Source organism: Arachis stenosperma, chromosome 5 (assembly GCF_014773155.1).
Source record: "Arachis stenosperma cultivar V10309 chromosome 5, arast.V10309.gnm1.PFL2, whole genome shotgun sequence".
Taxonomy (NCBI): domain Eukaryota; kingdom Viridiplantae; phylum Streptophyta; class Magnoliopsida; order Fabales; family Fabaceae; genus Arachis; species Arachis stenosperma.
In genome coordinates, this window is record NC_080381.1 from 120,333,934 (window position 1) to 120,349,508 (window position 15,575).

A 15,575-nucleotide genomic window follows, 5' to 3' on the forward strand; every position below is an offset into this window, starting at 1 on the left:
TAGAACGGAAGTGGTTGTCAGTCACGCGCGTTCATAGGTGAGAATGATGATGAGTGTCACGGATCATCACATTCATCAAAGTGTTATGCAACGTACATCTTGGAATAAGAATAAAAGAGAATTGAATAGAAAGTAATAGTGATTGTATTGAAACTTGAGGTACAGCAGAGCTCCACACCCTTAATCTATGGTGTGCAGAAACTTCACCGTTGAAAATACATAAGCGAAAGGTTCAGGCATGGCCGAATGGCCAGCCCCCTGAATGATCAAAAGACCGAATGATCAAAGACTAAACAGTCAAAGATTAAACTGTCAAAAGATAAGACGTCCAATACAATAGTAACTTATCCTATTTATACTAGACTAGCTACTAGGGTTTACATGAGTAAGTAATTGATGCATAAATTCACTTCTGGGGCCCACTTAGTGTATGCTTGGGCTGAGCTTGATCTATCCACAAGCTGAGGCTTTTCTTGGAGTTGAACGCCAAGTTATAACGTATTTTGGGCGTTCAACGCCAAGTTACGTCGTCAATTTCCGAATAAAGTATGGACTATTATATATTGCTGGAAAGCTCTGGATGTCTACTTTTCAACGCCATTGAGAGCGCGCCATTTGGAGTTCTGTAGCTCCAGAAAATCCATTTCGAGTGCAGGGAGGTCAGATTCCAATAGCATCAGCAGTCTTTTTGTCAGCCTTTTTCAGAGTTTTGCTCAAGTCCCTCAATTTCAGCTAGAAATTACCTGAAATTACAGAAAAATATAAAAACTCATAGTAAAGTCCAGAAATGTGAATTTATCATAAAAACTAATGAAAACATCCCTAAAAGTAGCTTGAACTTACTAAAAACTACATAAAAACAATGCCAAAAAGCGTATAAATTATCCGCTCATTACAACACCAAACTTAAATTTGTTGCTTGTCCCCAAGCAACTGAAAATCAATTAGGATAAAAAGAAGAGAATATACTGTAAATTCCAAAATATCAATGAATATTAATTCTAATTAGATGAGCGGGACTTGTAGCTTTTTGCTTCTGAACAGTTTTGGCATCTCACTTTTTCCTTTGAAGTTTAGAGTGATTGGCGTCTCTAGGAACTCAGAGTTCAGATAGTGTTATTGACTTTCCTAGTTAAGCATGTTAATTCTTGAACACAGCTACTTATGAGTCTTGGCTGTGGCCCTAAGCACTTTGTTTTCCAGTATTACCACCGGATACATAAATGCCACAGATACATAACTGGGTGAACCTTTTCAGATTGTGACTCAGCTTTGCTAAAGTCCCCAGTTAGAGGTGTCCAGAGCTCTTGAGCACACTCTTTTTGCTTTGGATCACGACTTTAACTACTCAGTCTCAAGCTTTTCACTTGGACCTTCATGACACAAGTACATGGTTAGGGACAGCTTGGTTTAGCCGCTTAGGCCTGGATTTTATTTCCTTGGGCCCTTCTATCCATTGATGCTCAAAGCCTTGGATCCTTTTTACCCTTGCCTTTTGGTTTTAAGGGCTATTGGCTTTTTCTGCTTGCTTTTTCTTTTTCTTTCTATTTTTTTCGCCTTTTTTTTGCAAGCTTTTGTTTTTCACTGCTTTTTCTTGCTTCAAGAATCAATTCCATGATTTTTCAGATTGTCAATAACATTTCTCTTTGTTCATCATTCTTTCAAGAGCCAACAGTTTTAACATTCATAAACAACAAGAAAAAATTATGCACTGTTCAAGCATTCATTCAGAAGACAAAAAGTATTGTCACCACATCAATGTAATTAAACTAAATTCAAGGATAAGTTCGAAATTCATGTACTTCTTGTTCTTTTGAATTAAAACATATTTCATATAAGAGAGGTGAAGGATTAATGGATTTTATTCATTGCTTTAAGACATAGTTACTACATACTAATGATCATGAAGTGGAGACACAAAACATAGATAAACATGAAGCATAAAAATCGAAAAACAGAGAAATAAGAACAAGGAATGAGCCCACCTTAGTGAGGGTGGCACCTTCTTGAAGAACCAATGGTGCTCTTTGAGCTCCTTTATGTCTCTTCCTTGCTTCTGTTGGATGATCCCTAGTAATTTTGGTGTTCCTATCCTTAGTTGCTTCCAATGATTATGTGGAGGAACATGTATCCCCTGAGGTATCTTAGGAATCTCTTGATTTGCAGTCAAATATTCTACCACTGAGCTATAAACCCTTTAGATGAGTCTTTCCATCTCCCATGACTCAGAGGTGGAAGCTTTTGTCTTCCCTTTTCTCCTTTTTTTTTGAGGTTTCTCTGGCTTTAGGTGCCATCAATGGTTATGGGAAAAACAAAAAGCTATGCTTTTTACCACACTAAACTTAGAAAATTGCTCGCCCTTGAGCAAGAGAAGAAATAAAAGATGAAGAAAAAGAAGAAGATATGGAGGAGATTGAGGGATGTGTGTATTTAGCTATATGGGTGGGATTGGGTGGGAAAGAGATTTTGAATTTTGAAAGTAGGTGGGGTGTATGGGGAAGAGTGGATGGATTTGAGTGGTGAATGGAAAACAGAAGGGATGACCATGAATGGAGAGAGAGGGCGAGGTAGGTGGGGATCCTGTGAGGTCCACAGATCCTGAGGTGTCAAGGAATTCCATCCCTGCACCAAATAGGCATGTAAAATGCCTTTGCACACCATTCTGGCGTTTAAACGCCGAGTGGTGCACATTCTGGGCGTTCAACGCCCATATGTAACATGTTTCTGGCGTTGAACGCCAGTTTCATGCTTGTTACTGGCGTTCAGCGCCAGCTTTTCCTCTAGGCACATTCCTGGCGTTCAAACGCCAGAATGTTGCTTGTTTCTGGCGTTCAGCGCTAGATTCATGCTCTGTTCTGGCGTTGAACGCCAGCCAGATGCTCCTTACTGGCGTTGAACGCCAGCCTGTCCTTCCTCCAGGGTGTGATTTTTCTTCTGCTGTTTTTGATTCTGTTTTTAATTTTTATATTTTTTTCGTGACTCCACATGATCATGTACCTAATAAAACACAAAATAAAAATAAAATAAAATAAAATAAAAATTAGATAAATAAAATTGGGTTGCCTCCCAACAAGCACTTCTTTAATGTCAATAGCTTGACAGTGGCTCTCATGGAGCCACAAAAGTGATCAGGTCAATGTTGTATAGTCCCAACACCAAACTTAGAGTTTGGATATGGGGTCTTAACACCAAACTTAGAGTTTGGTTGTGGCCTCCCAACACCAAACTTAGAGTTTGACTGTGGGGGCTCTTCTTGACTCTGAACTGAGAGAAGCTCTTCATGCTTACTTTCTTTTGTCACAGAGGGATGGCCATGTGCCTTAAACACAAGGTAGTCCCCATTCAATTGAAGGACTAATTCACCTCTGTTGACATCTATCACAGCTCCTGCTGTAGCTAGGAAAGGTCTTCCAAGGATGATGCATTCATCCTCTTCCTTCCTAGTGTCTAAGATTATGAAATCAGTAGGGATGTAAAGGCCTTCAACCTTTACTAACACGTCCTCCACTATTCCATAAGCTTGTCTCAATGACTTGTCTGCCAATTGTAATGAGAACAAGGCAGGTTGTACCTCAATGATCCCCAGCTTCTCCATTACAGAGAGTGGCATAAGATTTATCCCTGACCCCAGATCACACAAAGCTTTTGCAAAGGTCATAGTGCCTATGGTACAAGGTATCAAAAACTTGCCAGGATCTTGTTTCTTTTGAGGTAAAATTTGATGAATCCAGGTATCTAGTTCATTAATGAGCAAGGGAGGTTCATTTTCCCAAGTCTCATCACCAAACAACTTGGCATTCAGCTTCATGATAGCTCCTAAATATTGAGCAACTTGCTCTCCAGTCACATCTTCATCCTCTTCAGAGGAAGAATAGTCTTCAGAGCTCATGAATGGCAGAAGAAGATTTAATGGAATCTCTATGGTCTCTATATGAGCCTCAGATTCCTTTGGATCCTTAATAGGAAACTCCTTCTTGCTTGAGAGACGTCCCAGGAGGTCTTCCTCACTAGGATTTTTGTCCTCCTCCTCCCTTGTGCATTCGGCCATGTTGATTACATCAATGGCCTTGCACTCTCCTTTTGGATTCTCTTCTGTATTGCTTGGGAGAATACTGGGAGGAGTTTCAATGACTTTCTTACTCAGCTGGCCCACTTGTGCCTCCAGATTTCTGATGGAGGATCTTGTTTCACTCATGAAACTGAAAGTGGCCTTTGACAGATCAGAAACTAGATTGGCTAAATTAGAAGTGTTTTGTTCAGAATTCTCTGTCTGTTGCTGAGAAGATGATGGAAAAGGCTTGCTATTGCTCAGCCTATTGCGTCCACCATTGTTAAAGCCTTGTTGAGGCTTTTGTTGATCCTTCCATGAGAAATTTGGATGATTTCTCCATGATGAATTATAGGTGTTTCCATAAGGTTCACCCATGTAATTGACCTCTGCCATTGCAGGGTTCTCAGGATCATAAGCTTCTTCAGAAGCTGCCTCTTTAGTACTGTTGGATGCATTTTGCCATCCATTCAGACTTTGAGAGATCATGTTGACTTGCTGAGTCAACACTTTGTTCTGAGCCAATATGGCATTCAGAGCATCAATTTCAAGAACTCCTTTCTTATGAGGTATCCCATTATTCACGGAATTCCTTTCAGAAGTGTACATAAATTGGTTATTTGCAACCATGTCAATGAGTTCTTGAGATTCTGCAGGTGTTTTCTTTAGGTGAATTGATCCACCTACAGAATGATCCAATGACATTTTCAAAAACTCAGATAGACCATAATAGAATATATCTAATATGGTCCATTCTGAAAACATGTCAGATGGACACCTTTTGGTCAACTGCTTGTATCTTTCCCAAGCTTCATAGAGGGATTCACCATCTTTTTGTTTGAAGGTCTGAACATCCACTCTAAGCTTGCTCAGCTTTTGAGGAGGAAAGAATTTATCCAAGAAAGCTGTGACCAGCTTATCCCAAGAGTCCATGCTATCCTTAGGTTGTGAATTCAACCATATTCTAGCTCTGTCTCTTACAGCAAAAGGGAAAAGCATGAGTCTGTAGACTTCAGGATCAACTCCATTCGTCTTAACAGTCTCACAAATCTGCAAGAACTCAGTTAAAAACTGGTAAGGATCTTCAGACGGAAGTCCATAAAACTTGCAGTTCTGTTGCATTAAAGCAACTAGTTGAGACTTAAGCTCAAAATTATTGGCTCCAATGGCATGAATGGAGATGCTTCTTCCATCAAATTTGGACGTTGGCTTTGTGAAGTCACCAAGCATTCTCCTTGCATTATTATTATTTTCAGCTGCCATCTCCTTCTCTTGTTCTAATGTTTCTGAAAGGTTACCTTTAGATTGTTGTAACTTAGCTTCTCTTAATTTTCTCTTCAGAGTCCTTTCAGGTTCAGGATCAATTTCAACAAGAGTGCCTTTTTCCTTGTTCCTGCTCATATGAAAGAGAAGAAAACAAGAAAAGAAAGAGGAATCCTCTATGTCACAGTATAGAGATTCCTTTATGTTAGTAGAAAAAGAAAGGGAAAAAGAGTGAAGAAGAATGAATAGTCTGTATAAAGAGTAAGGATAGGGGAGGTGAAGAGAAGTGTTAATAAATAATTAAATAGAATAAGAAAAGAGAAGGGAAATTTCGAAAAAAATTTTTGAAAAAGGGGTTAGTAATTTTCGAAAATTAAAGATAAGATAAGATTAAAATTAAAATTTAGAACAAAAAGAATTTTTGAAAAAGAGGTGAGATATTTTCGAAAATTAGAGAGGGAAAAGTAGTTAGGTGGTTTTGAAAAAGATAAGAAACAAACAAAAAGTCAAATAGTTAGTTGAAAAAGATATTAAAATCAAATTTTAAAAAGATAAGAAGATAAGAGATTAGATAAGATATTTTAAAATCAAATTTTGAAAAAGATAAAATTTTGAAAAAGATAAGATATAAAAGATAGGATAAGATATGTTTGAAAAAGATTTAATTTTTAAATTAAAATTAATTACTAACAAGAAACTAAAAGATAAGATTCTAGAACTTAAAGATTGAACCTTTCTTAACAAGAAAGTAACAAACTTCAAATTTTTGAATCAATCACATTAATTGTTAGCTAATTTTCGAAAATATGATATAAAGATAAGAAAAAGATTTTGAAAATATTTTGAAAAAGAATTTTGAAATTTTCGAGAAATAGAAAAAAATGAAAAAGATATAATTTTTGAAAAAGATTTAGAAAAGATAAGATTTTTAAAATTGAAATTTTGACTTGACTTGTAAGAAACAACTAATTTTCAAAATTTTTGACCAAGTCAACTCAAATTTTCGAAAATTATGAGAAAAATAAGGAAAAGATATTTTTTATTTTTGAATATTTTAATTATGAGAGAGAAAAACATAAAAATGACCCAAAACATGAAAATTTTAGATCAAAATACATGATGCATGCAAGAACACTATGAATGTCAAGATGAACACCAAGAACACTTTGAAGATCATGATGAACATCAAGAACATATTTTTTGAAAAAAAATTTAATGCAAAGAAAACATGCAAGACACCAAACTTAGAAATCTTTAATGCATGGACTCTAACAAATGAAAAATGCATATGAAAAACAACAAACAACACAAAACAAGAAATCATCAAGATCAAACAAGAAAACTTGTCAGGAACAACTTGAAGATCATGAAGAACACTATGAATATATGAATTTTCGAAAAATGCAAGAAAAATTTTTTTTAAAGCATGCAATGGACACCAAACTTAAAAAGTTGACTCAATACTCAAACAAGAAACACAAAATATTTTTGGTTTTTATAATTTTATTAATTTTTTTTTGGATTTTTATTAAATTTTTTCGAAAACATTTAAAAAAACGAAAAAGAAAAGAAAAATTTTGAAAAAGTTTTGAAAAGAAAATTACCTAATCTGAGCAACAAGATAAACCGTCAGTTGTCCATACTCGAACAATCCCCGGCAACGGCGCCAAAAACTTGGTGGACGAAATTGCGATCCTCTTTGTATTTGCATGAGATTTAAAAATTGGCTCTATTGGAATTTATGATCACAACTTCATTCAACTAAACCAGCAAGTGTACTGGGTCATCCAAGTAATACCTTACGTGAGTAAGGGTCGATCCCACAGAGATTGTTGGTATGAAGCAAGCTATGGTCACCTTGTAAATCTCAGCTAGGCAGATTAAATGGTTATGGGTTTCAAAAATTAATAATAAATAGAAAATAAAAAGGGATAGAAATACTTATGTAAATCAATAGTGGGAATTTTAGATAGGCGTGTGGAGATGCTAGAATCCTTTCGAATCTCTACTTTCTAATTACTTTCATCCAATCCTTCTTACTCATTTCCATGGCAAGCTGTATGTAGGGCATCACCATCATCAATGGCTACTTTTAATCCTCTCCGGAAAATGGTCCCATGCGCTGTCACTGCACGGTTAATCGTCTGGAGGCATCACCCTTGTTGATAGCTACATCCCATCCTCTCCGTGAAAATGGTCCAAATGCTCTGTCACAGCACGGCTAATCATCTGTCGGTTCTCAATCAGGTTGGAGTAGAATCCCTTGATTCTTTTGCGTTTGTCATCACGCCCAGCCTTCAGGAGTTTGAAGCTCGTCACAGTCATTCAATACCGGAATCCTACTCGGAATACCACAGACAAGGTTAGACTTTTCGGATCCCCATGAATGCCGCCATCTATCTAGCTTATACCACGAAGATTCTGTTGGAGAATCTAAGAGATATGTGCCCGGCCTAAGGTAGAACGGAAGTGGTTGTCAGTCACGCGCGTTCATAGGTGAGAATGATAATGAGTGTCACGGATCATCACATTCATCAAAGTGTTATGCAACGTATATCTTGGAATAAGAATAAAAGAGAATTGAATAGAAAGTAATAGTGATTGTATTGAAACTTGAGGTACAGCAGAGCTCCACACCCTTAATCTATGGTGTGCAGAAACTCCACCGTTGAAAATACATAAGCGAAAGGTTCAGGCATGGCCGAATGGCCAGCCCCCTGAATGATCAAAAGACCGAATGATCAAAGACTAAACAGTCAAAGATTAAACTGTCAAAAGATAAGACGTCCAATACAATAGTAACTTATCCTATTTATACTAGACTAGCTACTAGGGTTTACATGAGTAAGTAATTGATGTATAAATCCACTTCTGGGGCCCACTTGGTGTATGCTTGGGCTGAGCTTGATCTATCCACGAGCTGAGGCTTTTCTTGGAGTTGAACGCCAAGTTATAACGTGTTTTGGGCGTTCAACTCTGTATCATGACGTGTTTCTGGCGTTTAACTCCAGACAGCAGCATGTACTTGGCGTTCAACGCCAAGTTACGTCGTCAATTTCCGAATAAAGTATGGACTATTATATATTGCTGGAAAGCTCTGGATGTCTACTTTCCAACGCCGTTGAGAGCACGCCATTTGGAGTTCTGTAGCTCTAGAAAATCCATTTCGAGTGCAGGGAGGTCAGATTCCAACAGCATCAGCAATCCTTTTGTCAGCCTTTTTCAGAGTTTTGCTCAAGTCCCTCAATTTCAGCCAGAAATTACCTGAAATTACAGAAAAACACACAAACTCATAGTAAAGTCCAGAAATGTGAATTTATCATAAAAACTAATGAAAACATCCCTAAAAGTAGCTTGAACTTACTAAAAACTACCTAAAAACAATGCCAAAAAGCGTATAAATTATCCGCTCATCACCAGGTCGGTCGTCCGTAGGGTAGACGTGCCTCTTGCACGCATCTGTTCGTTGCTGGAATAGCCGTTTGTCGCCTCATTTCTCACATAGATCATTAAATGTTCATTATGGGCTGAAAAAATCCTGTATGTAAAGACTATTTTGCCCCCAGGCCTTTCGCGCTTCCTGGGTGGCAGTTTTAAACAGTCTTTGCCTTGGTAACTCTCTTTTTTTTTTCTTTACACTTTTACTCCTACTTTCTCCCTACTATCTCCTTCCTTTTCACCCAGAAATCCCTAGAGCTTCGCTCTAGTTCCCTCGTGCATTTTTCCTTCTCCTTTCTCAGTTTTTGCAACTAATCCAGGTAATCTCCGATCCCTTTTCTCTTCCGCTTTGATTCTCTCTTGCATGTCTACTGCGTATTTTTGCTGCATGTTGTTTGATTTTCGTAGGATAGACATCTTTGTAAGTTCAAGCAGAGTGTGTTTAGGGGGTGTACCATTCTGGGATAGGTCTCATTTGTTATTGACTTTCTTCGTGTTTAGTTCGGGTTGTAAGATAGACTGGTAGACGTGGTTTCTGGGTTTCTTTCGGGTTCCCGACCTCATAGACTAACCGAGTGGTGCCCCCACTATAGGTATGCCTCGTGTGGTCACTCGGGCTTTCACCTCAGACGCGGGTTATGACCCGTACGCCTGGGTGGTCTCCGACCTCAAGGATTCCCCAAACCAAATGGGTGAGGAGGAGCTCACTGAGTTTCGTCAGGCCAATTACTTGTGTGGGGGTACCGATGAGGAGGCTAACTACGATGTGTACGTCCCTGCTCCTCATGAGCGGTTGTATGAGCTCAACTTCCATGCTCCCCGAGTCCCCGATTGGATTTGGTTCTATAAGGCATTGTTCACTCAAGTGGGGGTTCGCATTCCCCTCTCCACCTTCAAATGGGACTCTTGAGCCGGATTTCTGTGGCCCCGTCGCAGCTGCATCCGAATAGTTGGGCGTCGATTCGCTGCTTCGAGATGGTATGCGAGTACCTAGAGCTGCCGGTGTCTGTTGACGTCTTCCTTTTCTTCTTCAACCTGACGAACCCTTCCAAGGAGGGAAGAGCGAGGAAGGGGTTTATGTCCTTCCGATCTGCCCAGGGGCGGAGGATTTTTGGTGTGTTCGAGGACTCCTATCATGGGTTCAAGGACAAATACTTCAAGGTTCGCCCGGTCAAGGGTCGTCACCCGTTCTGGTTATCGTTGGAGAAAGAACGCCTCATTCCGACCTATTGGAGTTTCAGGGCGGGCTCCAATACTTTCATTAAAGTTACCTATAAGGGGATGTCGGCTGTGGATCGGAAGATAGCCGACGTGCTATGGGCCGTTTTCGAGAGGAACCATGTAAATCCTCACCTCCTCATGGGTAGTCGGGAGGTCGTCCGGGATTATATTCGTGAGTCGTCCGTGTCGTGTTTGTGTTTTGAATGGTTACTTGCTTTGTCTTAGTATGCTGGTTACTAATTTGTTCATTTTTTGTTTGTAGTGGGGATGTCTGCTGAAGTGACCGATCTCGAGAATCTGTACAAGACTTTCTTGACGGAAGATGATGGTGAAGAGGTCGGAGATCAATCAGCGGCGCCTCCTGAGGACGAGGGGATGCAGACGGCACCCACGCCTCCCGAGGTGGTCATGGCGGAAAAGGTTGCCACTCCACCTGCGTCCCCCATTCTCCAGGAGGTGGCTGTCCCCGGGCACTCGTCTTCCGCTCGTCGGGAGGAGGATGAGGAGTTGAGTGTCATCCCCACACCCAAGAGACAAAGGTCGCAGTCTAGCTCTGAGGGGGTCCTTACCGTTATGGAAAGGAACTTTGATGCCAGGTCGTTCATAGATACCCAACTGCTTCCCGGCACGGAGGAACATTTTCATGGTACCGACCTCTCGGGGCAGGCACGATGGATGTACCGCACCCTCCTTCGTGGCACGGCCATAGCTCAGAAGGCTGAGTTCGAGCTTTCGGGTATGGCCTCGCTTCGTCGGAAGTTCAAGACCGCCGCCACAGCCAACAATAAGCTCAAGGCTCAAGTTGAAACACTTCAAGGGTAGCTGACCGAGGCAAGGAATAAGCTTGATGCTGCCGAGAAGAAGACTGCGTTGGCTGAAGAGAAGCTGAAGACTGCCGACGCTTCTGTGTCCCGTTTGACCGAGCAAGAAATGACTTTGAAGAGCCAGTTAAGTGCTGCACAAGGTCGGGTGGCCGTGTTGGAGAAAGAGCGGGACACAGCCGTGGCAGCCGTCAATACTACTCAAGATGAGGCTGATGCGTTCAAGAGAAAGCACAAGGAGGTTAGAGAGCAGGGCAAGAATGCGATTTTCATGACCGAAGAGGCTCTCAAGGCTCAAATGAAGGTTATTGCTCCTGACTTCGACATATCGGCAATTGGTGTCTTCAAGACCATTAAGGACGGGAAGGTTGTTGATATGCCGAAGAAGTGATCTCTTGTAACTTATTTATAGAACTTTCGTATCAAAACTTTCGCGCCTGTTAGTGGGTTGGTTGGTTTGTATATACGTTTGTTTGTTTATTGTTGGTTGTTTTGTTTGCCAATTTACTCGCTTTACCGTTATGTTGGGTAATTTACTCGCTTTACCTTTGTGTTGGTACTTCTTCGAAGTCGAGTTCTCTCTTTGCTACGGTTGTTTGTTATATTCTTGGCCTAGGGGGCTCTCGGGTGTGATCAGTCCCGGGGCCGTGTATCGCCGTGCTTTCTGGTTTGTAAGGCGCGGGACTCGTTTGCGCGATAGTCGTCCCAGGAAAGTAAACAAAAAGAGCAGAAATATGGACAAGTATAACTTAACTAGTAATCAAGCAAGTCTATAACCATGGCAAAGGTATTGTTACAAAGTAAACGACTTAGGAATAAAACCTTCTCAAGTTGTCTGCATTCCATGTTCTCGGAATCTCCTTGCCATCGAGCTTTTCCAACTTGTAGGCGCCCTTGCCGATCACCTCTTTAACTCTATAGGGACCTTCCCATTTTGTCGCCAGTTTTCCTTTTCCCGGTTTCGTGTTGGCCAACTTAGATAGTAGGTCTGCCCGCGTGTTCCTTTCTCTTGGAATGTGTCGGATTGTGACTTTCTTGAATGTTTTACTCAGTTCCTTGACTTTTTCCAAATATTTTTGTAATAGTGAGTCTCTCGCTTGATAGCTTCCGTTTGCTTGCGAGGTAACGACTTGTGAATCGCTGCATACCTCCAGCCTCGTCGCTCCGACTTCCTTTGCCAGGGCTAAACCTCCTAGAAGGGCTTCGTATTCTGCTTGATTGTTCGAAACGGGGAACTCGAATCTGATTGATTGCTCGTATACGACCCCAGCCGGGCTCTCGAGGATGATCCTGGCACCGCCGGACGTCTGGTTGGAGGCCCCGTCAACATGGAGCCTCCACCGTGTGTCCATCTCTTCAGTTGGGTCCCCCGTTATTTCTACCAGAAAGTCTGCCATTGCTTGCGCCTTGATCGCATGCCGAGGTTCGTACCGTATGTCATATTGGGACAACTCAATGGACCAAGTCATCATCCTTCCCACTAAGTCGGGTTTTTGGAGCACTTGTCGGATTCCTTGATCTGTCCTGATGACGATCTGATGACCTTGAAAATATTGTTTTAATCTTCGAGAAGAGGTCAAGAGCGCCAGAGCTAACTTCTCTAGTTTATTGTACCGCAGTTCCGCCCCTTGTAGGGCCCTGCTCACAAAATAGACTGGTTGTTGAGCTTTTTCCTCCTCTCGTACCAAAACCGTTGCCAGGGCTTCCCCCGTTATGGCTAGGTACAGGTATAGTGGTTCTCCGACTTTGGGCTTTCCGAGTACCGGGGGTGTCGCCAAGATTTTTTTGAAGTATTTGAAGGCTTCCTCACACGCAGGAGTCCATTCAAATGCTATTCCTTTCCTCATTAGATTGAAGAAGGGTAGGGCTTTTGCTGCCGATGCTCCGAGGAAGTGGGATAACGAGGTGAGGCGCCCTGCTAGTCTCTGAACGTCTTTGACACATCCCGGGCTCTTCATTTGGAGTATTGCCTGGCATTTCTCGGGATTGGCTTCTACTCCTCTTTGGGTTATCATGAATCCCAGAAATTTTTTGGCCTCCATGGCAAAGGCGCATTTGAGGGGATTAAGCCTCATGCCGTGCTGTCGGAGAGATGCGAACACACTTCTTAGGTCGGTCAGGAGGTCGTTAGGCCGCGTAGTCTTTGCAAGGATGTCGTCTACGTAGACTTCCACTGTCTTGCCTATGAGGCTTCCGAATATTTTGTTCATTAGCCTTTGGTATGTTGCCCCTGCATTTTTCAGTCTGAACGGCATCACCTTGTAGCAATAGGTCCCTCCGGGTGTTATGAATGCTGCTTTGTCCTCGTCGGGTTGGTGCATCGGTATTTGGTTGTAGTCGGAATAGGCATCCATGAAGCTCAAGTACCGGTGCCCCGCCGCCGCGTCGACGAGCGCATCTATGTTGGGAAGCGGAAAGAAGTCCTTGGGGCATGCTTTGTTGAGGTCGGAATAGTCCACACACATTCTCCATTTGCCATTGTGCTTCTTTACCAGAACTACATTTGACAGCCAGGTCGAGTAGTCTAGTTCTCCTATGAAACCGCTTCTAGGAGGCTGGCCGTCTGCTTGGCCACCTCCTCTACTCTCTCCTGGGACATCTTCCTCCTTCTTTGGGCCACTGGACGGGTGTCCGACTTGACGGCCAGGTGGTGTGACATGACTCTAGGGTCTATGCCCGGCATATCGGCTGGCGTCCAAGCGAATAGATCTCCGTTGGCCCTAATCATCTCTACTAGGGGTTCTTTCAACTCGTGTGGGAGGTTTCTATTAACGAACGTGAACTTTTCCTCCGTGTCACTGACCCTGAACTTTTCCAAGTCCCCCTCTGGTTCTGGCCTTGGCTTGTCGTCGACTCTGGCGTCTAAGTCCGCAAGGAACACTCCGGATGCTTCTTTAGACTTCTTCCTCAAGGAGAGGCTGGCGTTGTCGCAAGCAACTGCCGTTTCCAGATCTCTTCTTATGGACCCTACAGATCCGTCATCAGCCACGAACTTCATAACCAACAGCTTCGTGTTGATTACCGCCTCAACATCGTTGATCATTTTCCTCCCCAGGTTGATGTTGTAGGCAGTGGAGTCCCGTAGAACCACAAACTCGGCCATAATTGACCTCTCCCCTTGTCCTTGTCCCACGGAGGTCGGGAGGGATATTATCCCGTCCGACTTAATGAAGTGGTCACCCAACCCTATGACACCGTGTTGGTGAGTCATGAGGTCGGCGTCCCGTAAACCTAGCGCATCGAACAAGTTGTGGAACATAATGTTCGAGTCTGCCTCCGTGTCCACAAGGATTCGTTTGATGAGGCCGGTTCCCACCCTAGCCGTAATGACCATGGGTGGGTTCTCAGGGACCTCGTCGAACCAATGATCCTCTGACCCAAAGGAAATAGTTGGGGACCTCTTGGAGCTTCGTGCCGGCGAGGAGGAAATTGCCAGGACTTTGGCGTCTTTCTTGTGCGCAGACCTCGACTTTGGCGCTGTGTTCTTGGCGGTCACCACGTTTATTATGGTGAGGCCGTGATCGTTGTCTTCTGGTTCTTGCCGCCGTTTCGTCGATCGGGTCCTGCCGTATTCATCGTGGTCGCGATGTCGTCTCCTCGGCTCCTTGATAAAGCGGGAGAATTCGGCCAGTTTACCGTCCCTGATTGCTTGTTCTAGCGCATCTTTCAGGTCGAAACAGTCCTGTGTTTGGTGCCCGTAGCCTTTGTGGTAATCACAGTAGAGGCTCTTGTTCCCCCTGTACGGTCTTTCAGAGGTCGGGGCTTCATCAATATTCCCTTTTCGGCGATTTGCTGGTAAACTTCTATGATGGGGAGAGTGAGTGGGGTGTAGTTGGTGAATTTTCCTATCCGGTGAGATGGTCTGGGTGCCTTGCTCGGGCCCCCGTCTCTAACCTATTCCTTCTGCCTTTCTCCGTTACCATGGTGCCTGGGTTGATTGTAGGAGGGCTGCCATTTGTTGGCAGCCACGACTCGGCTGACTTCCTCATCATTTATGTATTTCTTGGCTACGGTCTGGATCTCATGCATCGTCCAGACCGGTTTAGTGGTGAGGTGCTTTCGAAAATCCTCATTAAAAAGGTCATTCGTCAGACAAAGGTTGGTCACAGAGTCGGTTAGTCCTTCGATTTCCAGGCATTCGTCGTTGAACCGATCTAGATACTTCCTAGTCGTCTCCCCAGCACGTTGGGTCACGCCGAGAAGATTGATTGGGTGTTTTGCCTTCGCGATTCTAGAAGTGAATTGCGCCAAGAAGGCGCGGCTGATGTGCGAGAAGGCGGCTATAGAACCCTGCGGGAGGCTATTGAACCACCGTATTGCCGGGCCTGCCAGGGTGACCGGGAAAGCGCGGCACCTCACCTCGTCTTCCACTCCTTCGAGGTTCATTTGGGCCTCGAAGGCCGTTAGGTGCTCCTGCGGGTCTTGTGTTCCGTCATACCTCATGTCTGTTGGTTTGTCGAAGTGTCTCGGCAACCGGACCTTGAGGATGGAACGGTAGAATGGGGTGGCGCCCATGATGACGGGTTGCCGCTTTCTCTCGGACCTTTCTTCTCCGTTTTTACGGTCCCCACGCATGACGCATGCCCGTTTGCCTCGGGCATAGATGATTGTATCGTTTCGCCTCCTAGGGCGCTACCAATCCTCCCAGCTACTCTCCGATTCTGATCTCGGTATAGAGGTGCGCCGGGAGCGACTGCTTCGGTTGGGGGTTCTTCCCCGACTCTCAGGGGATTGAGAGTAGTCAGGGTCGGAGGTCCGCTGATGATGCTTTTGATCTGCTAGTT

General features: G+C 43.2%; 1 protein-coding gene and 1 non-coding gene across 2 annotated transcripts; one reads left to right on the forward strand and one right to left on the reverse strand.

The window, feature by feature from the left end:
• Window positions 1-4,811: 4,811 nt before the first annotated feature.
• Window positions 4,812-4,915, forward strand: LOC130983704 (small nucleolar RNA R71). Its single transcript, XR_009087682.1, has one exon. It is a non-coding gene; the product is annotated as a small nucleolar RNA R71 (small nucleolar RNA).
• Window positions 4,916-13,324: 8,409 nt separating this feature from the next.
• On the reverse strand, window positions 13,325-15,306 carry LOC130981255 (uncharacterized). Its single transcript, XM_057904859.1, has 2 exons — window positions 14,699-15,306; window positions 13,325-14,594 (listed from the first exon to the last, which is right to left on the reverse strand). Exons 1-2 carry the CDS (start codon window positions 15,304-15,306, stop codon window positions 13,325-13,327), a joined length of 1,878 nt encoding a protein of 625 aa, XP_057760842.1.
• Window positions 15,307-15,575: the final 269 nt, after the last annotated feature.